This window comes from Rhinolophus ferrumequinum, chromosome 14 (assembly GCF_004115265.2).
Source record: "Rhinolophus ferrumequinum isolate MPI-CBG mRhiFer1 chromosome 14, mRhiFer1_v1.p, whole genome shotgun sequence".
Taxonomy (NCBI): domain Eukaryota; kingdom Metazoa; phylum Chordata; class Mammalia; order Chiroptera; family Rhinolophidae; genus Rhinolophus; species Rhinolophus ferrumequinum.
The window spans coordinates 54,712,319-54,739,936 of NC_046297.1; the positions used below are offsets into that span (position 1 = coordinate 54,712,319).

Genomic DNA, 27,618 nt, shown 5'->3' on the forward strand with positions numbered 1-27,618 from the left:
CTTTCGTTATCAGTATACATTGAGTATTACAATTTTAATACAGTTTTCCTTTCTTAAAATGTGCATACATTTTTTGACACCTTCTGCATATATATGTATATATGTTATACATATGGTCATATCTAGGTTTACAAAACAATAAAAACTGGAACATAATCACAGAATCATATTGTATGATTAGAAATAAATTGCTCTCTCTACATATAGAAATATCTAGTGTGTATGTGAAAGAATCATAGAGAGATAAAATAATATTTATGGTATAGGTCAATACAGTTATATGAATGTATGAATATATATGGTGTGTATATATATATATATATATATATATATATACAAATATATATGAATAAACATATTCAGTTTTGTTTTGCTAGTTTTTGAACTTATATAAAATGCTATCTGGCTACAAGCAGTGTTCTTCAATTTGTTTGTATTCAGTGAAAATTATGCTTACTTGATGCATCCATTACAGCCAACTGTCATTTATTCAAATTCACTACTGCAAAACATTCAACTGTATGAATAACCTACGAATAATTTAGCTAACCTCTTGTAAATAGTTGGGATTTCTTTCCCTATGTATTTTTGTTTTTGATTTTTATATCGGTTATTTGCTTTTTCAAAAAATATTACTATAAACCTTTTTGCACATGCTTCCCAGTGCACCCATAAAAGACATTTTCTTCCAAGGAAATTATGCAGTCATTGGGGTATGAGTGTCTGATGGTGCCAGAACTGGCCAAATTCACTTCAAAAAATATGTACTGAGCATTTTTACCCCTTATAATATTTGTCTTAACATATATATGTTTTCTGAGATCAATAAAGTGACCTCATTTGTTCCTTTAGTTACTATGTGCCTTGTGTAAATTCATCTATCCTTATTTTTTTGTTATTGAGGTTAAATTTAATTACACTGAGTCAAAGGATATGTTCTCTGTGATATTGTTTTCCTGTTATCTGATTTTCTTTAGCTTCATATGTGTCAATTTTTCTAAGTATTTTATATCTGCTTTAAAAGCATATGCATTCTCTAGTTGTTGAGTAAAAAATTGATATATTTCCATTAAGTCAATTTATTCAAATCCTTATATTTTGATTTTTTTCCGGTTCAACATTTAATAAGAGAGATTTCTTAAAATTTACCACTTAGATTGTGGTTTGTCATATTTTCCCTGTAATTTTTTATTAATTTTTGCTTTACATACATATTATTTATATTTTACAGGTTTAGAATTGTTATCTCCGTAAAGAACTGAATCTCTTATCATTATGCCAAGACTTTTCCCTCATATGCATTTTTGTCTTAAAATCTAAGTTGTATGAGATTAATAAAGCTATCTCAACTCTCCTTTGGTTTATATTTCCTGTAATATCTCAGTCTATTTTTTTTATTTCACACTCTCCATAGCCTTTTATGTTTTTAGTGTGTATCCTATAAACAGCTTATAGTTGAATTTTGTTTTTAAATAAGTCTGACAGTACCTTTTAAATGGGAAGTTTAATAATCCACAGAAGTTAAGATTTTTGATATCTGGAGGGTTTTTGGGTTTTTTTTTAACACCTTACTTTTGATATTCTATTTGTCCAATTTTTCCCATTTAGCCACTCGCCAGTTTTTAAAAAACAGATTGAATTTTACGGGAGTTCTTTATTTTGTTATTCCATTTGTTTCCCCCTATAGCTTTGGAATTCATGTACTTATTTCCTATTCATTCATTGGATATCCTTAACAGTTTCCCAGTATGCATAATAAAGTCCTAACTCACCAACTCCAGACAATTCAAGCACCTTAGAACAAGTTAATTCTGATCACTTTCTCTGCAAACCTGTATAATAGTATTGCCCAGGATCTTTGTCTCTTTTTAACTGCACAAATTAGGCAGGCTATGGTTGTTTAAATTTACTCACATTTCTTTATTCTTTGCTTATGTGAAAATATCTTTGCTCTTATTCTTGGAAGATAGTTTTGAAAGCTAGATAATACTAGGTTAACTTTTTTTTCCCGTTTTCAAGACTTTGAATAGTATTCCTACCTCTTCCAGTTTCCACTGTTGTGATAAAAAGTCTGCTGTTAACCTAACTGTCTGTTCTGAGTAGGTGATAATGTAGTTTTTTTTCTAGTTGTTCTAAAAGACCTCTCTGCTGTGGCATTCTAACTTTTACTACAATGAGTTTATGACTGAATTTATTTGTATATATCCTGCTTAATATAAGCTATGCTTTCTTGTATCTATATATCTATGTTTTTTATCAGTTCTAGACAATCTTCTGCCATTATCTCCTCAAATACTAATCGCCTATCATTCTCTCTATATTTTTTTCTTTCTGGGACTCTAATTAGACGCATATCAAAACCGCTTATTCTATTCCCCTATCTTACTATTTATGTTTGATACTTTCCATCCCTTACCCTCTCTTAACATTTTGATTAATGTCGCCTGATTTAATTTCTGATTAACTCATTTGCTCTCCATCATTCGCTAATCTATTATTTAACCTATTGTACATTGTACCTTTCAATAATTGTATTTTCAGTTCAAAAATATGATTCATTTTTTTGAATATTCCAGGTCATGTATGATCTCATATATCATGATCAATTTGTAAGTCTAATTTTTAAAACATGTATTATTTTTTTATAACTGAAAACTACTGTATCTGAAGTTCCTGGTTATCTAAAGCTACTATTTGCATTTTCTACTGCTATCACATATAGTGGTTTACATCCCTGTCCATATGGAGAATTTTTATAATAGTGAGCTCATATAATGTTTATCTTAAGCCCTGGATATCATGGAGGTGAAAACTGGAGTACATTCCTTTAGACAAATTTGTGTTTACTTCTGACAGGAGTCAGAGGAAGGCACTAATGTGGAATCCCTTTTGCCCCCATCAAGGTGCCAGCTTAAGTAAAATTCAAATTCTGCATAATTTTTCTGCCAGTGACTCCAGACTTGGTCTCCTGATCAATGTGGCATCAATATTGGCACTTGCCCTCCACGCAACCTCACATTCCATTTTTGTTATTCACTTGTTTTCAGTCTGGGTTTAGTTCACTCTTGGTGAAGAGGAGAAGAGAAAAGCTCCAGAAATTTTCCTTAATTCATGGAAGTCCCGCAAGGGATGAAAAAGTATGTTTTCTCTAGGATAGTTGTCTTGTGAGGAGGTAATCCTCCTACTTACTCCAGAAACATAAGTTGTAACACTGAAAATTTTGATCAGGTAGTTAATTAGAGAATGGGTACACTGTTCGATTAAATAATAAGAGAAATGTAGTGTGAGGAACAAATTCATGAGTGGAATCGAGTAACTCAGTCATGATGTGAGCTACAGGTATCGTAAGTAAATATGAAACATTAAGAAAAGAGAACTGACCAAGTTCCAGTTACTGGCTGGATAATGTTTGCAGTTCAACCCAGGTTAAATCTGGTTCTTTGGGAAAATGCCCATGGAATGCTATCCACACTAAGGTTTTTCATTCATAGCTCTAAATTAATTCTCCGGCTTCTCAGCTGTAGTTATTTTATAACTCCATGATTTCACATACTTTACAGTTCTTAGCTTATACTACCATTTTACTGCCCTGAAAGTCTTGTATATAAAACACTGAAAAGCCTAGAATATTCCACACCAATGACAGAATTAAGGTGAAAGTTTCCCAACATATATAATATGAATAAACATAAATTTAACTAGAAAGATATTGTTGCGATATGGTAAACTTGTCCTTTTATACTATCTTCAAAATGTGGCATGTGAGGAAAATGCTTTGATAGCAAATCAAGTTTTCAGTACCCATGTGACTATTTCCTTTCACATCCTTGGAGCCTCCATTGTCGTTCAGCTTGTGGTAGAGTGTCTTTATACTTCCTACCAAGCTGGGACTCCTGAAATTGTAATTCTCCAAATTTCGAATATTTTAAAAGAATTCATAAAAAGATTAGAGATAAGCAACTCAGTATCTTAAGGACCTAGGATCACACAAACTCCATCAGGTTTTAAGAATAAGTGAAAAAGACGACTTTAATGCCCTGGGGACAAACGGTGTTCAGTTTTTTTATCTAATAAAATACTGAGAGGTTGACTTAAATCCAAAATGAACAGACAATTGTCATTTTGTGTAGAACTCTACGTTCTCAAAGGGGTTCCAAGACCATATAATAGTCACAGATTAAACTGTACCTTACCATGGAGATCTCAGCTTATTAAAACTATGATGAAGTAAAAAACTCACAGGGATTTCAGTTACTTCAAGATATTCACTGAGCACCTAATTAGCCATCCTGGCACCATGCTAAATCATGTAGACACAGCAGTAAACAAGACTAATCTCTTTCCTCTGGAACTTACTTTCATTGCTCAGTATTAACTAAACTCTGAGATTATTCCGTAATATTTTTATTCATACCTTTATTTCTTGGGATTTATTTCTTGGGATTTTTTCATTTGTTTAACCAAAGCCTATAGAACTATTTTTCCAGATGGGTTTTCAAGCAATGGCCTTAGCTTCCTTGAGAAAAACCTCTCATGTAAGGGATCTGGTATCTAGATATGTCATACAGTCGTCGTGAGTGTATGTGTGTGTGTGAGAGGGGAGGAGTTGGCTGATTACCTCAGAAAGAAAGCCTCCTCCTTCAAAAAAGAATAGATTATCTAAGTTTTACATAACCTAACAAATGTGCATGCACAATACACACACTAAAAGAAAGCTAATGTTTGCTAGTCCCAGAAATAAATTAACATGCAGCTAACATCAGAGGAGCCAGAAACACTCACTGCAAGTGTGAACATATTTGATTGCAGGACTGTGTCGTTCCTAGGGCTGACCTTATAAATTAAACAGTGTAAATCTCAAGGAAGTGTTTTCTGAACATTTGGATGCACTGTGAATATTAGGATGCCCATCAAATTAACATCTAACATTATTAGCCTATTGTTGGACGCGAACGGCTTCATTACGGATGCCTGAGAAAACACACACACACCAGTACGAACACACAACATTCAAAATGAATGGGAGGAATTGCTTAAAATCTTGGAATACAAAAATTAAAATTACTAGATTTTTAAACTAGGATATTGAGTTTACATATGGAAAAGCACTTAAAAATCGTAAATAAAGCTCTTTAATTTGATGCTTAGAGGAATAATGACAAGAAAGCATCCAATAAGCACTAAGTCGTATGTGAACGTGCTATACTCCGAGGGTTTTGCTGAACTAATTTCTACTTATAATCAAGTCTCAGTTTAAACACTCCTTCCTCAGGGAGGCATTTCCTCATCTACCATATTGGCTTCTGTTGTCGTTATATTCAAACACAGTGGTCTCTGCTTCACCTTTTATGACATTCATCACTCTTATGATGATGCTAAGATCTCCTACGAAACTGTAAGTTCCATGAGGGTGCTATGTTTGTTGTGTTTTCTCTTTTGTCATCAATGCCTGGCACCAAGTGCATTTTTGGAATTAATTAGCTAAGGAATGAATAAATAAATGAAATAAAGATATGTATCCTAAAGTATGAAAGATTAACTGGGAAAATTAACGTTTATAAAGAGAATAGAGTGAAAGTGGAAGAAAATACTGACAGACCCTCTCTGTTTACAAATCTGAAATAACGGCAGCAGCTTTACCTGCTTAGAGGAGTGAGTGTACAGAAATCCAGAGTCACACATATTACAGAATTCTCACCTTCGGCTTATTGTTTGTATGCAAAACAAGGATTTTGCCCAATTTTTAACAGCATAAAGAATGTCCAATGTCGTTTTAAAAGAAAAAGGAGCAACATGCTCTCACACTGATTGTTTTCCACTTGGAACAGAGAATATAACAAATTCTAGTGGTACCTTTTATTTGGGAGCAGCTCTTTCAAAAGTTATGGAATATGGAGCCATACTTAGCAAGGACAAACAAATGAATTGTGGCAAATTAATAAACTCCATGTAGTTATCAGCATCACTGCAGATTTTAAAATATACTCTGTAAATGGTATAAAACAGGTATGAAACAGAGGAGTAAATGGTCTGAAATAAGTGACCAAATTAAAATCTGTGGTTATCACATCTATAAACATATATAATCTGCAGTATTATGATGTTTTGTCCGATCTTGTCCTGTGACTTTCCCCTACTCACCCCAAATTCCCAACAACTTTTGGATCGGCCCCCTGGATTCTTTCTATCAGTTTCTTGATGATTTTCAACACCCCCGTAAGGCTTACCTGTAGTGTCGGGAAATCTCTTCTTCCACCTGGGTAATGAAATCACATTTGGTACATGAGTGTTCTTTGCTTTCCTTGACAGTCGGCTGCCCATCTGGTCCTTGCAGATGGTTGGCTTCTTGTTTGACGTCCGATGCCTGGGACTCATGCACGCTCTCATAGTGAAAGAGGAGCACATCTACGTCAGGGGTGGAAAATGAGCACTGGTGGCACTGGTGTTTGACTCTTGAGCTTCCGGCTGCCCCAGGAGACAAGTGCAAAAGCAAGAGTGCACAGTGGGAACAATTACTTTTTCTACAAGCAAATGGATAAGTAATTTCTCCAAGGTGCTTTTCTGGGCTGCAAAGGCCTCTGGGACAGAAGGGACAGTGTTTAATGGTACACTTATGAATGTTATGGAGCTGCTGATAATGACGGAGGAGTGGCCCCACTACAATTACATCAGGGCCATGGCTTTTGGAATATCTAAAGTCGCAGAACTGACAATTGTAGCTCGTGACCATGTTATCCTCTGCTCCCTTGCTGGAGAAGTCCTTCTTTTTAGCCCCACTAGAGCCCTTCTCTGCCTTGGTCATTGGCTCCCCTTCTGCACTTTTGGCCAGATCATTCTGATTAATGACAGAGCCCCTGGAAAGCTTATCATTCAATTCCGGATTAAGGCCGCCTGACTGTGCTCCTCCGTGCTGCTTGCCGTAATGCTCTAACAGTTTAAGGGAGCTAGATGACTCACAGCTGAAACTGCAAAATTTACACCAGTAGTAACTGGTGGCCTCCGTACCATTTTGTCTTGAGGAATCGAGGGGCTTGATGGGTACTGAGTAGCCAACAGGAGTGTCATCTCCCGCCTTGACTGTTATCTTGTCCTGCCACTTTCCCAAGTCTCCAGCATCACTGGATCGAAGTGCAGGCGTGGATTTGTTAGAGTTTTTCTCTGAAGGTTTTGCACCCTCAGAGGAGGGGAGAGGAGCTTTTATTTTGTTCGGGTGAGTCTGAAGAAAATGTTGCTCTAGTTCAGTGGAGGAGTTGCCCATGTAAGTGAAATTGCAGAATTTACAGCGGAAGTACTTGGTGTTTCCTTGGCAATCTGGTGTTTTCCGTCCAATGCCAATGAATGTTCCACCTGAAGTGACCTGGTATGAAAGAGATGGATGTTACTTTAAAGATAGCATTAATTCAGTGTTCTCTGTAGCAGAAAGGAGGGGACACTGCCAAGTATTCCACATCAAAAAATACAACAGTACTTCTGCTTCTTATGAAATCACTTGAATAATCAGAGCCAAATAAATTCACTGTTCATTATTCAATAGCTACTCTATGAGAGGCTCATTATGCTAAACATTTTCGGCCAAAGTGTCAGATTAAGGTAGGTAATACAAGGACTATATCTAATTCAAAGGATTTAATAATATATACACTTTTTAGAAGGAAGAAAAAAACTAAGAAAACCATTCTCAAAGAAGTAGATTTGACTAGTGCTTCCTTCAAGTCCAGTGTCTGCAGAAACATCCTAATCACGTGGGACTCCTTCTCACAAAGCTAAGGGTTGCTGTCAAAACCAGAGGCAGTTAGTTGCTCAGAGATTACTCAATGCCGATGTTCTCCAAGGAAATCCTCTGTTCAGTCTCCACAGCAATGAGACTGCAGACAGAGATGAAGTTTACTTTTGGGGGTAAAATAAGGGTGCTCAAATGACGGCACAAAATGCCTTATAATTAAAGCCTGACTGAGCATGCTCTATCAGACTAAAAATGAAATGAATGTCGTGAGCTTGAAATCTTGGTGAAGGAGAACCAATGTTTCCCAGTGTAGCACAAATGAAAAGAAGAAAACCTAACAGGCCCTAATTATTAGATCGAGGCTCTGTCTCATAGCCCAGCCCCTCCCAAGAGTGAGCCATGGGGAGGTTCAAAGTCCACAATAAAATAATCCTACCAGAAAAATCACCACAGCTCTGCTTTCTACCAGAAATTATAAACTTGCATAGTATCAAGGATATACAGGCTTCACTTTATATAAAAACGCTTCCTTCTCAGTGTGCACGTCAACGGCCGCTTAACTAAATGCCACCACCCAGCAGCCAAAATTCCTGGTTTAAAAGAGTTTTTGACTGAAATGCTCCAAGGAGGGAGAAATGTTTTCTTTCAACTATCAGAGAATTCTTGAATTTTTCCAGCAACCAGATGTAATAGATTAAGCACGTGGCATAATCATGGTCTGCCTTCTTCAACAGCTGCTCAAAAATGACATGTGTGATCACTGCTCATGCCCAAATCACTCCATGAAAAAAGTAGCAAGCATCTCAAAATCACTTAAAAGGTTCTACTTAATATGCAAATCCTATTACTTCAGCACATTAAGAGCTATGTTTGTATTTCTATGGCACAGGAAGGACTAAGATTGAAGTCCATTCTTCCACCTCAAGAGAAGGGTGACCCTGATCAAATTACTTAAGCGCTCTGAACAACAGCTTCCTCGATTGGGACAGCCTCTAAATTTATTTCCAGAACTAGTTTTATGAAATGTGCATGAACACATCAACAGCCCAACATTAACTGTCCATTAAGATAATGATTTATGAAGGTCTCCCACGGCTTTTAATTGAAGGATGACAATGTCTCACTGGTGATAATGTCTATATCCACCACTGCAAGCACATAGGTTTCAGTCTGTTTAACCAGAGGGGAAGAATGGGGCACCCTCCCAGGCAGTTCCTGACAATCAGCGGTGTGAGAGACCGACCACATGACGATCCAGTCTACTCACCACTCCAACCTAACACTTCAGTGGCTAAAGCAACTTAAATCTGCACTGAAATGAATTGCCTAATATTGCAAAATTCCTCCATCTATTTCCCAATTCACTGGAGGTGAGGAGAAACCGTGTTTCCAAAAACAAAGCAAAACATTTAAATGGGATGCCATTAACTCAAGTAGTTTGTTCAGGAATCAAAAGGGGCAAATTCAGAAGTACCCCATTCTTCTCTAATGGAAGCACAGAAAGCCAGTGCACAAAGTCTAGAGATGGAAATTTGCTCATTTGAGCTACCACATTGCCTTAGTTGTCAAGTTTCCTAATATGAAATGTTTTTAGCTTCTGCTTGTGGAACAGGGATTCCTGAGAAACCACAACACATCATCACTAGTTCTTTGATTTTGCAATGTTCAAGTCTCATGCTCCATGTCCACACTGAAAGGGCTGAACAAAGAGCACACACGGCCTTAAGAAATCCCCAAACATGATTTTGAGGTGAATTCAAATTATTACTAAGCATCACAACGTCCTTTGCAGTACTTATTTGACAACAACTTTAAGAATCAGAAAATCCACACTGAGTACCATCAGGTGAAGGGATCATGAAAAAAAGCCTATTCATGAAAAAGAAAAAAAAAACACAAAAAAACCTGCCAGTAAGGCATTTTGGTTTAAGGTAAATAAACTAAGCTACTATGATAGCTGCATTAAATCTTTAAGTTGGTGGTGCCTATGTGTCTAAAAGTTGTTCTTTACCCAGGGAAAATGAGCCAACTCCATTATTTAGGATGCTTTTAATGGTTATATTAGGTTGGTGCAAAAGTAATTACGGTTTAAAAGGTTAAACATAATTGCAAAAAACCACAATTACTTTTGCACCAACCTAATATATTTTATGCTGAAGAGTGCCTTTGTATTACTGATTATTCTTTCAAAACCACCCAAACAAACAAAAACACAAGGATCTCAACTGATGGCAAGAACAACAATACTGCCACTTGTACAGGTTATTGATGTGCCTTTTGATAAACAGGAGTAAATCATATTAGTATGCAGATTATTAAAAGCTAATAATATATTAGAATTACATGTTACATATTACAAAGCTAACTTTGGAAGACATAATTTTCTATTTCTTTTCTCTTTCAAAAAGAAGATCTAAAGGCTACTTTGTGGCTATTTCTATACCTTCTCTGTAAGAGATGTACGTGTAAATCATGGTGAAATATAACTAATGTGTATCATTTAAATGCTATTATAAAATAAAACATAATTTATTATTTTAGGAGACCATCGGCAAGAATATTGACCATATTCATTTTATTTTCATGACTCACAAATGTTCATTTAAAACAATTCTTTTCTAGGTTAAACACAGATATACAGCAAGAACAGTTATGCAAATAAGTGTGTGTAGCAAGAGTTTATTGTGTGTTATTGCCAGGAAACAGCGCCTACACATTCAAAGAATTACTTCAAATTTTTCAAATTGTTGAACCGAACCAGGAGCAGAAAAAACTTTTCGTTTCCTAGCTATACTTAAAAAGAGAACTCAAGTAGAAAAAAGATTATAAATTTCAATCGTTCTTTTTTTGCTAACCAGAACTTTAATTATAACCCATTAATCCAGGAGTCCCTTTAATATGAATATCCACATTTTAAAACTTCTTTTAAACTATCAATTCTGTTTGGAGTAAGCATTACAACTATTCATCATCCAGTCATTGGCTACTGAGTGTTTAACTTGTGCCATCTCTGTGATAAATACCAGGTTACAACAGTAAACGAGCTAGACCACATCTCTGCCTTTAAATCACTTATATTTGAAGATCAAAATTTGTAGATAAAGTCCTTTACTCATTTCCATTTGTCTTTATGTGTAATTACTTGCTCCCAAGGGAAGTTCTGTAAGTTAAATTCTGTGAAAGACACATTATTTAAACTCCTGGCACCTTGGGTGCCTCATCTTCGTGGATATAATTAGGATCATGCATCTTGCCATTTTATAGTATTATTGTGAGGGTCAAGTGAGTAAATGCATCTCAAAGTGATTTACAAACTCTAGGTTAGTGCTGTCCAACAGAACTTTCTGAGATGAAGGAAATTGAAATGTTCTGTGCTTTACCATGTCCAATATGGCAGCACCAGCTACATGCGGCTATTGAGCACTTGAAATAAGGCTGGTGCAAATGAGGAACTGAATTTTAAATTTAATGTAAGTAGTTTTTTACGAATTATCCATTCATTTCATTTTAGTTAACTGAAGTTGAAAGAGCCACACGTGGCTAGTGAATATAGTATTAGACAGCACACTCCATAGGACTAGTCACATAAATAGGATTATTATTTAATAAAATGAACTGTCTAATTGAATTTATCCTGCCAATGGGAAGACAAGTCTGAATAGAGGGGAACTGGTGAACTCAGTCAGTGACAATCTCATACACTTGTCACTCCCCGTACTCGTAGCTGTAAATGAAAAAAGTTGTATTCTGTTTTTACTAAACTAATGCTTCTGTTTATATCCTTCTTGAACTGAAGGAGTGGTATTCTATTTATCTTTGGAAGTAAGCAGGGGCCCCATGCATTCTGGGAGAAGTGAGCAGAGAGAGAAATTTCTCACTAAGGTCCCTAAGTTATCTGGGAAAAGAAAGCGATAGTAATTCATGGCCTCACTAACAGTGACTCAACCTGACATATACGGACTTCTGCAAAAAAATGGGACAAAATCTATCTTTTTCCCAAAAACACCTGACTGTGGAGCCATTCGCTTGTGAATTAGAGTTAGATAGAAATATTCAACACACTTGCTAAAGAACAGGTTTTAAATTATTTTCCACTGACTGAGGAGGGCATGATGGCTTTTTATTCCCTTTTAACCTTAGTTTTGGAAACTATTCCTTCCATGTAGTATGCTCCACGGCTTTCATTTATAATTCATATTCATAGGTGTTTTCACAAAAATGCTTTACTGTAGAAGTTAAAAATACAAAAGCCTGGCTTTTTTCAAGGTCTTTAACCTCAATTTATTTCTGTCCTCCTAATAATATGGAATATCTGAAGGAATATGTTAAAAGAAAAGATTTTTTAAATCCTGAAAACTCTTTACAATGACACTTTAGCACATGTACTTATGTTCAATGGAACAAAAAGAGTTGTTTGAACTAAACACAAACTCTTCCTCAGATGTGGTTCATTTTCAAGTACTATAATTGAGAGCAACAGAGACAATTAGGAGGACACTGATTTAAGAGGGCTTGAGGTTCTGGGCTGATAGTCAAAAAAGTGAAACCTTAACAATAAAAGGCTAAGCTGTTAAAAACGAAAAATCACTGTTCAAATGTCGAAGTTACAAATAACGTGAACAAATCTGTAAGGGCCAGTCTTGGCTGAAAATAAGTATAGTCAGAATTAATGTACTGATAGAGGGAATGTTTCTGTGTTGTATAGCGCTTCAAAAACACTGGAGCATATAATATGCCTCAGTGACGTACCTCTGACAGAAACTAATGTTTAAAAAGTTCAATAACAAATCTCATTAGATGTCAATCATCTCAGGCTTATGCCATCATAGCCTGTTCCTTATGTCACTGGAATAACTGGAATAAACACCTGTCTCATTTGGACTTAAAGAGCCAGCTAATTTTGGGGGAAGGGAGACCAAAACTTAAATTGGCATAACAGGCAAATTTAAGGGTAAAATACTGCATATTTTTAATTATGCACATTTGTTATCATCCGCTTTTTGGACAACAGTAATAAATAGTCGACCCCCAACTGGGTTTTTCATTTTACTCAGCATAACACTGAAATTATTCTCTCTGTTTATTTGGTATTTGGGCTGATAGAATATCAATACATCTTAAAGTCTGTCTCAATAATTTGGGAGACAATCTTTTGGGGGGGGAATGCAAAACAAAACAGAAAATGCAGTGCAAGTGGATTATAAAGCTGAGTGCATTTTCCATAGCACTGACTCACCGTCACCACTGGCCCATATGGAGATAAACAAAAAACTGCACGTATGTTCTAAACAGTGTCTGAATGGGGAAAACAGAAAGTTGAATCATTGTGGAACATCCTTCCTCCAGGGAAAGGTGCTTTGTTGCATGCCCACTGTGTGCCAAGCACTGGGGACACACAGAAGTGACATAGTCCAAAACCTCTACATGTCTGTGGTTTAGTGCAAAAAGCTCACAAGTCAATCGATGACAATAGTGGAATATGGGCCTATGCTGAGAGATGTATCAAATTCTATGACAACACAGAGGAAGAGATCCAGCCTACACTGACAGGTCAGCAAAGGCTTCCGGAAGGAGGTCACAACCCCGCTATGCACAGATGAGTTGGCATTTCAGATGAGCCTCAAAGGCAACGGTCATGGAAAGGTTTTTCAGATGCAGGAAACAAGATGAGTAAAGCAGAAATGAGGGTGAAACAGTACTTACTAGTTGCTCTCAGGAAATATGGAGGGAGACTGTGAGGAGGGTGAGGATAATTTGGAAAAGTAATGTCTTATTGGAGAGTTTATATTTAATTATGTAGGTGTAATTAAAATGATAACCATTTTATAGAAAGTAGACCTATAGCGCCTACAAAAATGTGGGAAGATTGACGTATAAGTAGAATTTTTAAAAATGAAAGAAACAAAGGGAGGGAGGGAGAGAAAGAGGAAAAAGGGAGGAAAAGAGAAAGGGAGGAAAAGAAGGATAGAGAAGGAGGAAGGAGAGAAAAAGAACAAAAAGAAAGGAGAGAAAGTGGCAGAAGAAAAGAACAGAAAAGAAGCGGAAAGAAGAGAACAGAAGGGAACAGAAAAAGAAAATGAGCAAAGAAATCACTAAGAATTTTCTAAGTAAACATGAAGGACAGTGGCAGTGGAAGAATAAAGAAGCGAAGACTGAGACAAACTACTCAATTGTATGGGGAGAGATACATATCAGAAAGAAATCCAGGGTAACTCTGACATTTCTAGCCTGACTGACTTGAAAATGGGAGAGTGGAACAAAGGAGGGTAGAAAAGCTATTTTAGGGACGGAGCTAACAACTTCAGTTTTACACAGGTTGACTTTGAGGAGCCAGCAGAATATCAAGGTGGAGCTATACCCATCAACTGGTAAAACAGGTCTTAGAACAAACCACTGTTTATTATAGGATTCCCAAATATGTTACTAGACTAATAAAAGAATTCAGGTGTTCTTCAATCGTACATTAACAGGTCATCTAAATATTAAAGAACAGCCAGACAAATAAACCATTTCTGAATTCTCAAGCTCCTTACTGCAGCCCACACTTCCCTTACTTTCAGAATCCACGGAAATCATACAGCTCCAAGCATGGTTGGGGTAGGCGGTCCACTCAGATTAAACACTCTAAAAGCATTCCGATATTTTTTTTGGCTGCCTCCACATCCATTCCCATACTCACTCCTAGGCAAAGGATCAAACGTTAATTACACAGCCGTGGCGAACATTAATGAGAGCTGGGTGCATCTCCCTAACTTTTAATCTGCATAGAAAAAACAACCTACATTGTGCCTGAAAGATGATGAGAATACAACGCTCAAACTACATGGTAAATCATAAATTCCTAAAAGTCCTCCAAATGACGGGACTATAAACTAAATCCAATACATGGATGAAATGCCCCTTGATTTGGGGATAAAAGATTGCATCTTCCTCAACTGATTAACCCAAAATTTGGCCCTCGTTCATTCTATCAGACCTTGTTTCTGTAGCAAAAATACCCGTGAAAATGAATCCCAGTGATGAGCCAAAATGAGCAAAATTAATTTTCTTTTCAATGATTACAATTATTAGCCTAGTAAGTTTAAATAAGACAATGTTACACCACACATATTATTAGGTTGGTACAACAGTAATTGCAATTTTTGCAATAATTTTTAAACCTTTTAAACCGCAATTATTTTTGCACCAACCTAACAGATAAGAAATCTTAAATCTCTAACATCCCCAAATTCAACGTGATTCACACACTGTATACATCAAACAGCATTGGTACACAAATCTTATATCTCCACCCTGCCATGCAGTTGGCCCATCTTCCATCGTTTTTCTGGTTGCAATAAACTCAAGTCTTGTATCTGAGAAGGCAATATATCACAGCAGTTGTAGAGATAGGTTCCTGTAGCCTATCTTCCCTTGTTTACATTTCATTTACCCCACTTAGACAACTCTGTGATCTTGGGCAGGTTACTTTAATTTCTCTATGCCCATTTCCTTGTATATTTTTTTTAATGGACATAATGGTTTTTTAATGAAGGTGAGTTAATTTTTTAATGGACATCAAGGTTTTTTAAAAAAGGTGAGTTAATTAAAACATGTGAAGAGCTTACAGCGACATATGCCCATATGAAACCTTGATAAACGTTAGTTATTATTAGAAGTGAATCCAAACTTGGGGGTGAAAAAAGAAATACGTGCAATTGTGATTATTATGTAAGCTCACAGATGAAAGAAGTATAGATCAAACTAAAATACAGAAACATAAATTTGACATTTGACTTTCAATTGAAATTAAACAAAGGTCTTTTTTGATATTCTGAAAGTGTACAACACTTACTTCCAGCTTTAGAATTACAAGATGAAGAATTGAAGAGGTCTATGGTCTAATGAGTCTCAGAAATAGACTCCATGAAGGAAACGGAAAAGTGAAAGGGAACTACTCTTTTTCTACAAACTTTCCTGGGGTTAGTGTACCACTTATGTTTCTGTGTTTCCAACAGCTGCATGTGTGCTATAACTACAATGACCCAAGAAACAAAAAACACTGAATAATCTGCTGACTTGATATGGTTAGCAGGAGGGGCCATTAGAGGATAAAATTTTTATTAAGAATTGAATAATGTTAAATTTGGATGCACAGATAACTATTTCTTCTTCTAAACATTCTGCCTAAGGAGAAATACTGACTTTCAAGAAAGTGATACATGTTCTTTAAATGGTAACAAATAAACCAAAATCAAAGGATTGGCACTTATTTTACTGACCCGTGGGTAACAAAGCCCAATGGAGATTTAACTACCATGCAGGTAAAGGGATTACTGAAGATGGTCAAACTATTTTACCCCACACAGGTGGCTACATTATCCGGCTCGGCCATCTCCATGATAAAAATAAGCTGGTAAATGCCAGAACTGTGCTTTGTTTTATGGCCTTAGGGTGAGCATATGTTTTATTTTGCACACTTTATTACTTGTTAAAGAGACACAGACCTGAAAATGGGTTCATATGGATTTGGCATATGGGTTCATATGCCAAACATTCTGTACTCCATAGACAGTCTGAAGTGATTAAAGTCTCATTCACTGGTTGCTCTAAAGTGCAATTGTCCTCAACTCAGAAAAACAAAGAAACAGAACCTGCTAAGATCTACAACTTCCCTCCTACTCCAGATCAAAGGAAACTGCAAGGCAAAAAATAAATATTTGGAAGGAAAATTCAAGAAAAGTCAAAATAGACCAAAATGAGATTAATGCTCTCTGATTTTTCCCCCCCCATACCAAACTGTAACCCCCTGTTCAAGGGAATAAACTGGCATATGTTAAGGATCTATAAAGTTCATAGAGTTAAATATGTTGAAAATACAAAGGATGACTCCCTATCTCTATCATCTGTTCTTCCTGCTTCTAACATGACATATTGTGCAACTCTGATAAAAATATTTACAGAACAGAAATGTAGTGCTCCTAGATCAAACACAGGACGGTCACTGGTAAGTTAACAGTGACATTCTTCTGGGAACCTTAGAATTTCATTAAGGGACCAAAATGGATTTAATAGCTGGAATCTGATAGCTACCTCCTTGGAGTCCTGAATGATGCAGAATAACAGAAAAGGTTTAGTGATATGAAAAGGCAACATACACATCGCGAGCATTTATAAACCTGGGATAGCTAAAGCACTTTCCCGTGGGAAGCACAACTTGACAGGACTCCAACTTTTATAACCTGGTCCGAGGGCTAAGAGCTCCCCCATAAAGATGACGAAATGCACTAACGCACAGCACATTAAGCCCTAATGAAACAGCAACCTCCGTGCTTAACAACGCAATGGTTTAAATATAAGCATAATAAAGCAGATTAAAAAGAAAGAAGCTGTAATTACTTTTTGAAGAACTCAATCTCTCATCCTATTACTGGTCGCTATGTGAGCCTCAAAGACTGAATACAGGTTGTAAAAATCACATGAAGGAATCACATGACGGGCTTACCAATCATGCCACATCCATTATTTAAAAAAAAAAAAAAAGAATTAAGTCTAATAATTGATAAAATAAGCAGGGAAATTTTTTAAAGTTGAGAAACTAACATCCTGGTCAAGTCAACTAGGTCTAAGCTATCCCTTGTATCTTTTTTTTTTTTTTTCTTGGTAAACAATCCACATCTCTTCTGATTTCAGGCATGTGTACTTCCAGGTGGTGGGTGAGGAATTTGAATTCGACACACTCAGAAAAGACTACCCTGGTTGTAGGATGGCCCTTTCAAGCGACTCCCATTATTCACTGGGGCTCTATCTACTATGCAGTAAAAAGAAATATTGTTAATTGGCACTATTTTTACAAATTTGTAATTCCTTGACTTCACTATTTGTAATAAAATTTACACAGAACTGGAAGTACAAGTATGTCTGTACTTCAATTAGTACCCAAATATACATCAAATAATCTGAACTGGAAACTGGAAATCTTAAAATTTGTTTAAATGACTTCTTTTTCCCAACTATATGCCTCATGTTTGTACTCAAGTCAGTGCAAATTATTTAAAACCATCCATGTCAAACCAAAATACAGATCAAAGCCACAGAATTCTTAAGTTCTCTCCTCTGGCTCCTGTTCCTTTTTTCTTGGCCTAAAATGTCATAAATCTATCATTAACCACCAACTGTTCTGAATGTTTAAAAAAAAAAAAAAGCCAGTTTAATTGAAAAAGATGAATTGCTCATCTATTACTTCCATTACCTTAAACTACAGATTTATATAAACAATTCCTAAAATTGAATGATTATTGTCTGTAATACTCATATTTACCAACATCTTTTATCAGAATGCACACAAGCCATTAACTTGCTATAAATTTCTGACAAAACTGCATTAAAGAAATTCTACAGTCAGCATTTTATCTCCCACAGCTTTTAAGTGTCCACACAATTCAAGTGCCGAGGAAAGAAGCTCTCAAATGGCATTTCAGCAACATAGACTGACTTGTGGGTAAAGGAGGAATTTCAGATGTGCTTTTATTCAGTTGATGCATATAAGGAAGCTGTTCAATATTTATTTCGACATAAAAATATTAATAAGTTACTTATCTTCAGACATGTTTTTGCATCAATGTCTGGTGTATATGTGAGAAGTATTCAAGATGAGCATTTGGCCTCCTAGTACATTTAGTGTTCTCTTCCTAAATTGAAGAAAGTTAGCTATCTTTGGACTTGTTTCTGACTCCAATGGTTTCTTTGAAATAATCACCCACTTTTCCCACAGATTGCGGTTTTCTAATTTTAGCCATATTCTTTGTCTTGGAAAAAAAAAAATGATCTTAACACGATTATCTGCCTGCGTGCTCTTTCCTACCAGTTTCTGTCTTCGTTACTGTGTGCTGCTGCAAGGATTTAGTAGACAGCATAGTCTAGGATCAGCTGTTTTATTTCTAGTTCTATTAGCTCAAACTCAGATAGCTCACACATCTGTTTTATTTCTAAAATCACTGCCCAGGAAAAGTGTCCAGCTCGTTCTACCCAAACATAAACTTTACTATAAATAACTAAGAACCTAACAAATAACTGTTTGGTGGAAATGGAAGTGTGTTTAAAAATCTGAATTCTTCCAAAACTATAGGCCTTAGTAATCTTCGTTTTAGAGACTTTCCTGACAGCCCAGATCAGCTTCCCTCAGAAGTTGTCCCCAGAGTGAACAAACTGAAACTCCAGCCGGAAATCCAGGTATTAACATCGTATCACTTGCTAATTATAAAACACCATTTCCCATACTGACATTATTCACTTCTAACCCTTTTATCTAAAACACGTATTTGCTTTCCAATCATGGTTTGACAGCAGAGTGTACCTGCATAAGATAGTGAAATGATCTTTAATAAGACAGCAGTTCAAAGCATGTAGCTTTCATGCATAATAATTATGTTGGCTTAATTTGCTGCTCCACAGAAATAATTCTATTTGTGGAAATTCACAAAGTAAGATGGAATTTTTAAGAGCTTTACGAAGATGAAATTGACTTGTTAAGGGTTCTTCTTTGTATCTCCCTTAAAGCGATAAGATTGCCATTCTGACATGTTAAAAAGACATGGAAATTTCTCTTCTGATTCTTCTTACAAGGATTGCAAATATATATGCTCACTACCTCTTATTTATAACCCCTTTGTCTGGCTTTCTTAATTGGCACTGGCTAACAGAGAAGTCTAGATCAAATGCACTGTAGCTATTGAGTTGATAAAAATGATTGATCATTTTAAGAAATTCAGGAGGTCAAATAAGTGTGATGTGATTTCATTAGTCTTCTGATACTTCTAATCATTCCTAAAGAAGTTTGAAATTAAAACTAAAATATTTTGACATCTACTGGCCTAATAATACCACACAAATCTACAGGCTATAATAGAAACGAATACACTTTTCTCAAGCTGACCATGAGTTTCGACTATGCTTAAAATTGCGCACACGAAATAAATACATTTCTTGAGTCAGTGCTGCAGTTCATTCTATTTGAAATGGTAATTTTTTTTTCATTTCACATATGCCCTAAACTAAAGACAGAAGAGTAGATCAAAAAGGTATGCCAGCTTTAATAAATGCAGAAATCTAAATTACTACTAAATGTTTTCATAAATGACTATTTTCCTTAAATGCCGAAGGGAATGCTTTATTGGCCTGCACCAAGGTCATTCTGGTGTTCCTAGTACTTACAATCACAGTGACTTCTTTTTAATCAATGTAAAATTTTACTTCCAAATTTTAATTTGCAATTATGTTGGCTTTTCAGGAGTATATCTCTGCAACCGTCAATATGACCTAGTCCAATTAGAGGTTGGGCTGAGTATAAAATGAAATGCTAATCCAAGACACTGGAAAGACCCTCACTGAAGGAAAGATTGTAGGAAAAAGATGTATCATCTAAAACTAGAACAAAGAATGTATTGCTATCATGTAGAGCCATAGAGACGAGTGCCATTTATGGAAGACTGTGAAAAACATCAAAGTGCCATGAAATATGTCTAGAAATATGAAGCTTAGCTAATTCCATGGAAAGACTTTTCCCAACAGAACAGAAATATTAGGATTAATATTCATGATGCGTGGCTAAACACAGCTCTGAATACACATGTGGATGAAACAGCTATGAGGTGTTTCCATCTCTTTTGCTGGATCTAGCCGGCTACCCCTTTGGTATATAAGAATTCCCATTTCATCACTAATAACTTTTCCTGTACAAAGAGATCGCAATACAAAGCACAAACCTGTACATCATAGGTCCCATTTAGTAAAACAGGCCTTGAAGAATTGATGTCCTGCAGCACACCAGAAAGCACAGAACGGTTGACCTTCTGGAAGTCTTTGGAATGGCTGAACTGCACCATGTTATGAAGGGCCAAGATTTTGCTGTCCAGCTCAGCATCCTGCCTGGTGCGGTTATGCAGTCCTAAGTGATACTTTCGGAAGTGCTTAATCAGATCTGTGGGGTCGTTGCCATAGTAACCATATCCACAGATATTGCATTTAAAGTCCTGAAGCTCTGGAGACAGAGGTGCCGCGTCTGGGTTGTCATTTACCAGTAAGTCAGTTTTGGATTTATTCAGTCTTACACCCCCATCTGAAGGCACTTGTGGGTTTTTTGAGGCCACTGAAACTGGGCTTGAGCCTTGACAATTGGCTTGACCACTCTGCATTTGCCCTGTTTCCTCGGTAGCCTTTGGTGACATCTTATGATCTTCCTTTGTCTCCAATGAGTCCCCTGATGGGGTGCAGGCCATATCTTGAGGGTCATCTGCCTCTGCTCTTTGAGGAGACTTCAAGGGCTCACAGACTCCCCCAGCAGATGGAGATGAGAAAGCCAACATATTTCTATCTGTCACCTCATCATGTGGGAAGGAGGGAAGGTTTCCTCCCTTACTGGGGCTTTCATAATTGAAGCCAGCCTTCTCACTCAGGACTGAGCTTTTTAAGTCCTTCTTACTGCTAGAAGATGGATCTTGGACATGCAAGCTATGTTCCTCCTTATTGTTTAGTTCTGCAGCATCACTCTGATCCGTATTTTCTGACATCTGATCTGCAGAAAATTCTTTGTTCTTTCCAGATGCCTTGCTTTCTGTACCTATAGGCTCCAGGGTCTGGCCCTCGTCTTCACTAGCAATGTTTCTCAGAGGGGGGTTCTTTTTCCGGACCATATCTGTAACAACACAAGGAAAAGGAAGATACAGGCTTATTTCAAGGTTGCAGACATGTAACCTAATCTAGAACATTTTACTTCATCAATTCAAGGCTTTTTAAGGTGCATAACAAAAAAACTTCCTCTAGGGATAAAAAAAATCACTTTTAAATACAGCAAAATAATTGAGACCAAAGCCAACAATCTATATTTATAATATTTTTATCATAGAGTGGCTTATTATTTTAAAATGGTTTTATGAATACCAAAGTATTAATTGTTATTATTACCTCTATTCTCCCTATTATTCTTGCCTGCCAATTATAGTTTTTGCTCAATTTCTTTATTCAGTCATAGTCAATGATATATATATGTGTGTGTGTACATATTTATACATGCTATATATTATGTATAATATGTATACATATTATGTTTATAGTATATATTTACATGTTTATGTTTGTAGAATATATATTACATGTTTATTTATATGGTATGTATATGTGTATATAAACAACATAAATTAGAACTCAATATTGTTACACATGGTGCAACCAAGATATAAATATGGTTTGGACCAAAATATCATCATAGTCAAAAAACAGAAATAGCATGCTATAAGCAAAGTGAAAACTGCTCCCATTACTTTCAGGAATGGAGGATAACAAATGAGTCATTTCTTTAAGCCCCTTTGGGGGCGGGGTGCCTTGCCTGAAAGTTAAGAGCAGGACCTGGTATGCATCATAGCGGCCAGGTTAGATTTTACTAGAACTCTCTCCAGGATGAGGGGGAACCTAACAAAGCCCAGGTTTCTGTGTACAGCCTGAGGGAAACAGTACCAATTCCATCCTCAGGACTACACCGAAGTTGACTAAAATAAAATACTAAATCAAACCCTATAACATGGTCATTTCATAGCCCAAAATGGCAAAATATTAGCAGTTTCCTATGATTCACCTTCACATGCAAACTCAGCTGGGCCTTTCAAGTTAGTGGCATGAGTGAGTAGGATCAAAATAAGAACATGGTGGCAAATTCCTCTAGGGGACTCTAACGAATTAGCACTCTAAGGGTCTAAGGAGATAAGAAACAATATGTGTCCTGTCAATAAAAGAGTGCAGTAACAAAGGCTAGTTGAGAAGTGAGGTCTGTGTGGCCTGTGTTCCTTAATCCTCCAAGCTGAAAAAGTGCAAGTGCCATGTGAGTTGTCATCCCCCGTTAGTCCAAGATGTTTCTTGGACAAAATCCACCTGTGACTGACTAATAAAACAAGCCTTCTTTATTAGCCGACTCTGTCACAAGGACAGACTTAACAGCATTAAGTGACACCACGATTATGCACAATGTCCTGAGAAAATCCAAATTAATAACCTCTCTGAGTCGTTTTCATCTATAATTTCTCATGCGTGCTGAGGAGCCACACTGGCTTTGAATATACGGGTGTGTGTACCTTTGCTTCTGAAAAGCTGGTCAAACAAAATTTTTATAATATGAATCACTCAATCAAGATAATGTACTAGTTAGAGTGTAAGGAATTATTTACAAAGCAAAAATTCATTCTATTAAATAATGTCAAAAACAGTGTAACTGCACTTACGAAAGAAAAGTACATGACTCTTCTTATACACCAATAATGTTAGTCATCAAATATCCACTGAATCTCCCTTTTGGAACTACAACAACAACAACAAAACATTTGTCGGATGAAGAACTGAAGTTTCAAGGGAAGGGAGTGAGGCAATGTAAAAATGCCTGGCTTCTGAGGAGTGGAAAGAGGTGGGGGAATGTGGTCTTCACTTGGGTGTCATTACGACTGGGCCCGAAAATGGTACACTGGGTAACTAGTTTACATTTTAATGTCTTATGTCTTGATGTTTAGGAGACATCTATTTTTCTGTCAGAAGTGACAGAAGTTGAGAACTTGTACTAACACATGGTAGAATGAAGAGCAATTTTATTGGTAGTCAACAAAAGGAAACCAAAAAGGAAAGGATAAAAAGAATACAAGGGAAGCTTAAGAAATAAGTTATCATTTAAAATACAAGAGTTTGAGGGAAAAAATACTGTTTTAACTTTGCTTACAGAAAAGAACAGAATATCAGCTGTACCTACGTATAGAAATGTGATGTTCTGGTACAGTATCACTTGCCTTTCCCTCCAGAACTTCCTGTTGGTTTGTTTAATTGTTTTTCCTATTACACATATCTTTAATAATACTGCAATTTAATCTTTACTTGGACAATACTGAATAAACATATTTGTATTTTAACTTTTTCTCCTTAATGTAAATAAAATCTAACAATGATGCACCAAAATGAAACAAAATTACACAATAAAAAAAATCTATCTGAAAAGCAGGACTCATGAAGAAATGAGGATGAAATATTCCAATTCATTAAGATTGTCATTCCACTAAAATGAAGAGAAAATGGTTTCTGCCCATAGTTTAATGTCAAGGTAATTTAAAAAGCAGCAACATTTTACACAGCAATAGAACTAAGATAAAATACTTAAAAGTGGGTAGATACAAATATGTTAATATTGAAAAAATTAACTTCTTTTGCAGAACAAAAAAATTGAATCGTGCTGATTTATTATGAAGAAAAGCAATGGGTCTTAGTTTAAAGACTACTCAACCAGCATCTATAGTGACTGAGAAAAAAATATGATTTAATTAAATTATCATCCTTTCAAATTTCAGTTCCTTCATCCCCCCAAGAATAGACCTTTAGAACCCATATGACTCACTCACTCCTTATGCTAAATAGAGCCCTTAATAATATATATCGCAAAGAATGTTAAACTGCTAATACTTCAAAGAAGTATCAGAAAGGTCATTTGGGTTTTATTTCTTGTTGTGGGGGAAGGGGAAGGGGACTGTTCTTTTTAGTTGCTTAAAAAAAAAAGATCACGGTTAATTTGGTTGACTACACTTTGAAGTAGTTAGAGAAAAAAAATAATTTTTTACTGGAATTATATCACCATAATTTTTCAGAATGACATATTATATAAATATAAGCACATTTGCAATACTTCTAAGTGGAAGAAACTCCCCTAACAAGTCATAAGTTAGATACCATAAGACTATAGCCACCCTCAAGTTATTATCTTTAAGACAAATAACAGATTGCAGGATGTTTTACTGTGTGCCAAGAACTTTTCCAGTTAACATTTTCACTTGAAAAAATAGTTCACATACTTGTAAAATCATACCCAGCATTGACTTCATAAGGCATGTGGCTTTAGAATGCTTTTTACAATTATTAATTCTATTAGTCAACTACCAGGAGGCTAATGCAATTGTCTTAGAAGATGCTCGGAAGACACAGAAGGCATTTTGAAAGCTGATCTGCACATCTGCAAAACAAAACAAAACAAAAAAACATTTTCCTTCCTAAATGACATAAACATACTTTAATATCACACCTAAAATACACCACTCAGCCAGCACCACGGGCTGCTTGAAAAATATCTGCTCAAAGCACGAGAAAACCTTGAGCAACATCTTCTCCTGCCCCTGGGTTTTTATAAAGCAGCAGGAGAAGGAGCATGATACAAAAGATTATAGAAGTCATTTTTACAACACACTGTGATGTTGGTGAAATTACTTAACCTCTAAAAGCCCCTGAGCCCGAAGGATGATAGTGCTTACCTACATTGGAGGAGGGGGATAAAAGATCTTAATTAGTAAACATGGAGGGGACATGCTTCTAGAAAAGATACGAAGTACACTTGCTGACAGTGCAGTCACAGGAGAAGACAACAAGTGGTACCCATAGCCAATGGCTTGCAGACTCATAATTACAGTGGATATACCATGTGGCTGAGAAAAGAACTATTTCAATGCCATCAGGAATCCTGCATCAGATCTCTGCAAGCCTCACCAAGAGTTACGGAAACACTAAGCACCATGACATGTTATCTCTCTTGCTATTTTTAGTCGTCTTCTATTTTCACTCTTGCTAAAATAAGCTTATAAAATAGTGATCAAACCAGCTTTAAACCGCCTTTATACCATCATTTTTTTTTTATTCTGAGAAAAAAACTATTGAGGCAGATATTGCATGAATGGCCCTAATACAATGAAATAGATGTACTATAAATATAAATATATAAATGCATACAAGTAAATATACCTATGTATGTATACAACATCATATCAATGAGACTTAGTCTTCAATTTCGGCAACTCTGTTTTTAACTTCTTTATTCTACTATATGGCAATCTCTCTCACACTGACTATAAAAAAAAAAGTTCAAAAGGCCAGTTACAGAAGGTCCAAATTAATCAACCGTTTAGACAATGGGGCTAAAAGTGAAATGGATACGGAGGTGTTGAAGACTCTAAAGGAGAGCTACAAGGCTCAAAATTGCTAACTTCAGCCCTCTGTTTAATTGTGAGATAAAAAACTGACCTGGCTGGCGGGTGGGGGCGGGGAATAGTGAGCATCCCCACATTTACATCATTCTCCACCTGTACAAATACATGAATGCTCCTTTAAAGGCAGATATAACCTGAATTCATATTATGTGCCAAGATATTTAAACAGCTTAAAAATATATTTAGCTTCCTAAAAATGCAATATTTGTAGTAATTTTCAGTACTGGGATGTAAGGCATTCTATTTGCAAAAATCTAAATTTCTACACTTATTTCCTTGTAAATTAAAAATTCGATCTAAAACGCTTTCTTTGCATTTCTAGAAAAAATGCATTATACAAAACAATAAGATACTGGACTATTTCTACGTATGTCACAGTATCATTTAGATAACTTGATGTAGTGGAAATAATTAGCATTACGGCTTAAAATATAATTCTGGTAACTAATTTATCTACTGATTAAAATGCTTAACTATATAAGAAAGAAATCCTTTTTCTGTAGAAGACTGTGATTCATGTTCTCAGAATGGCACCTTTACAGCAAAGAAATCTGAGTTTTCTCTTACTATCAAGATACTGTGAATTAACCATTAATGCTTTAGTTTTACTTTATATATATATATAAACACACACACACACACACACACACACACACACACAGGGGATGCCAAAAATGTATATAAGTGGACACTGGTCAACGTTGCTCAAGCAGTAGTTCGCTGTAATCAGAAGTGTCTGGACGCTGATGGGAACCACTTTGAGCACCTCTTGTAATTGCAGAAGTCAAACGTGACTTGTATTCATCTTTTGTTATCGGTATATATTGAATATTACAATTACAGGTTTCCTTTCTTAAAATGTGTATACATTTTTTGGCACCGTGTGTGTGTGTGTGTGTGTGTGTGTGTGTGTGTATATATATATATATACACATACACATATACACATATATATACACAAAAAAACATACCCATATACATTTGTGAAATACACTCACTCCAAATAATCTTGCTATAGATAATTAAATGAATTATTCAACCAAAGAAATGAACTATCACAGTAATTTAAAGAGAGCTGAGATCACACAACCATTCAATGCAGACGAGAACTAGGATTTCTTTCCATTAGATGAGGAACTCCTTGAAGATAAGAGATAATAAATTCTATGTTCTTGGTAGCATCTTGGCCTTAAAGAATCAATACCTAAGGAGGAAGAACGGTACAGCAATCATGTGTCCAGTCTCTGAACCTGATTCAAATCACCTGCTGATGTGATCGAGGCCAAGCCTCTTCATTTTTCTGAACTTCTGTTTTCACCCGTATAATGAGGGAACTACAATAATTATTTCTAAATAAATTACTTCTAAATAATTTCTATACTACACCCTGCCTCTAAGACTCTATAATGTTTTTGATTAATGGCTTAGGCACTTCCTAAAGGTTCACCTTGGAGAACCTTTATCCAATATCCTTAAAAGACTTTAAATATTAAACCATCAACAACTAAGGGTGGCAGAAATACCACTGATGCTTACCATTCACTCAGTTATTCATTTTTTCTGACATTCATTCATTAATAAATGTATTTTTGTAACATTCACTCATATACATTACATTATATAATAATACATTATACATATACATAACATATACATTATATAATAAATGTATATCCAGCATCAGCTATGTGCCAAACATGTCCAGCAAGATGACTTTAATTTTATTATTTATCATCAATTTGAAAGAGAAGGATATTTTTTAAAAGCAAAGGAAATGATTGTAAGGAACCCCTCTTTCTCAAAGAAAAAAATAAAATTTTTGAGTATCATTTAAAATACATATATCTAGAACAAAATTAAAAG

General features: G+C 35.8%; 1 protein-coding gene across 9 annotated transcripts in view; it reads right to left on the minus strand.

Annotated features, from left to right (window-relative positions):
- TRPS1 (transcriptional repressor GATA binding 1) overlaps nucleotides 1–27,618 on the minus strand; it is a 239,276-nt gene that overhangs the window by 172,336 nt on the left and 39,322 nt on the right. For 4 of the 9 annotated variants that reach the window (XM_033126400.1, XM_033126399.1, XM_033126395.1 and 1 more), the window contains 2 exons: nucleotides 20,467–21,395; nucleotides 6,228–7,357 (listed from right to left, as the gene is read on the minus strand). In XM_033126400.1, coding sequence (XP_032982291.1) covers nucleotides 6,228–7,357; nucleotides 20,467–21,393 — 2,057 coding nt within the window. In that variant the 5' untranslated portion in view covers nucleotides 21,394–21,395. Of the gene's footprint in view, nucleotides 1–6,227; nucleotides 7,358–20,466; nucleotides 21,396–22,971; nucleotides 23,008–24,573; nucleotides 24,732–27,618 lie in introns of those variants that run through there. The other 5 variants (XM_033126392.1, XM_033126394.1, XM_033126393.1 and 2 more) reach the window with 3 other exon arrangements.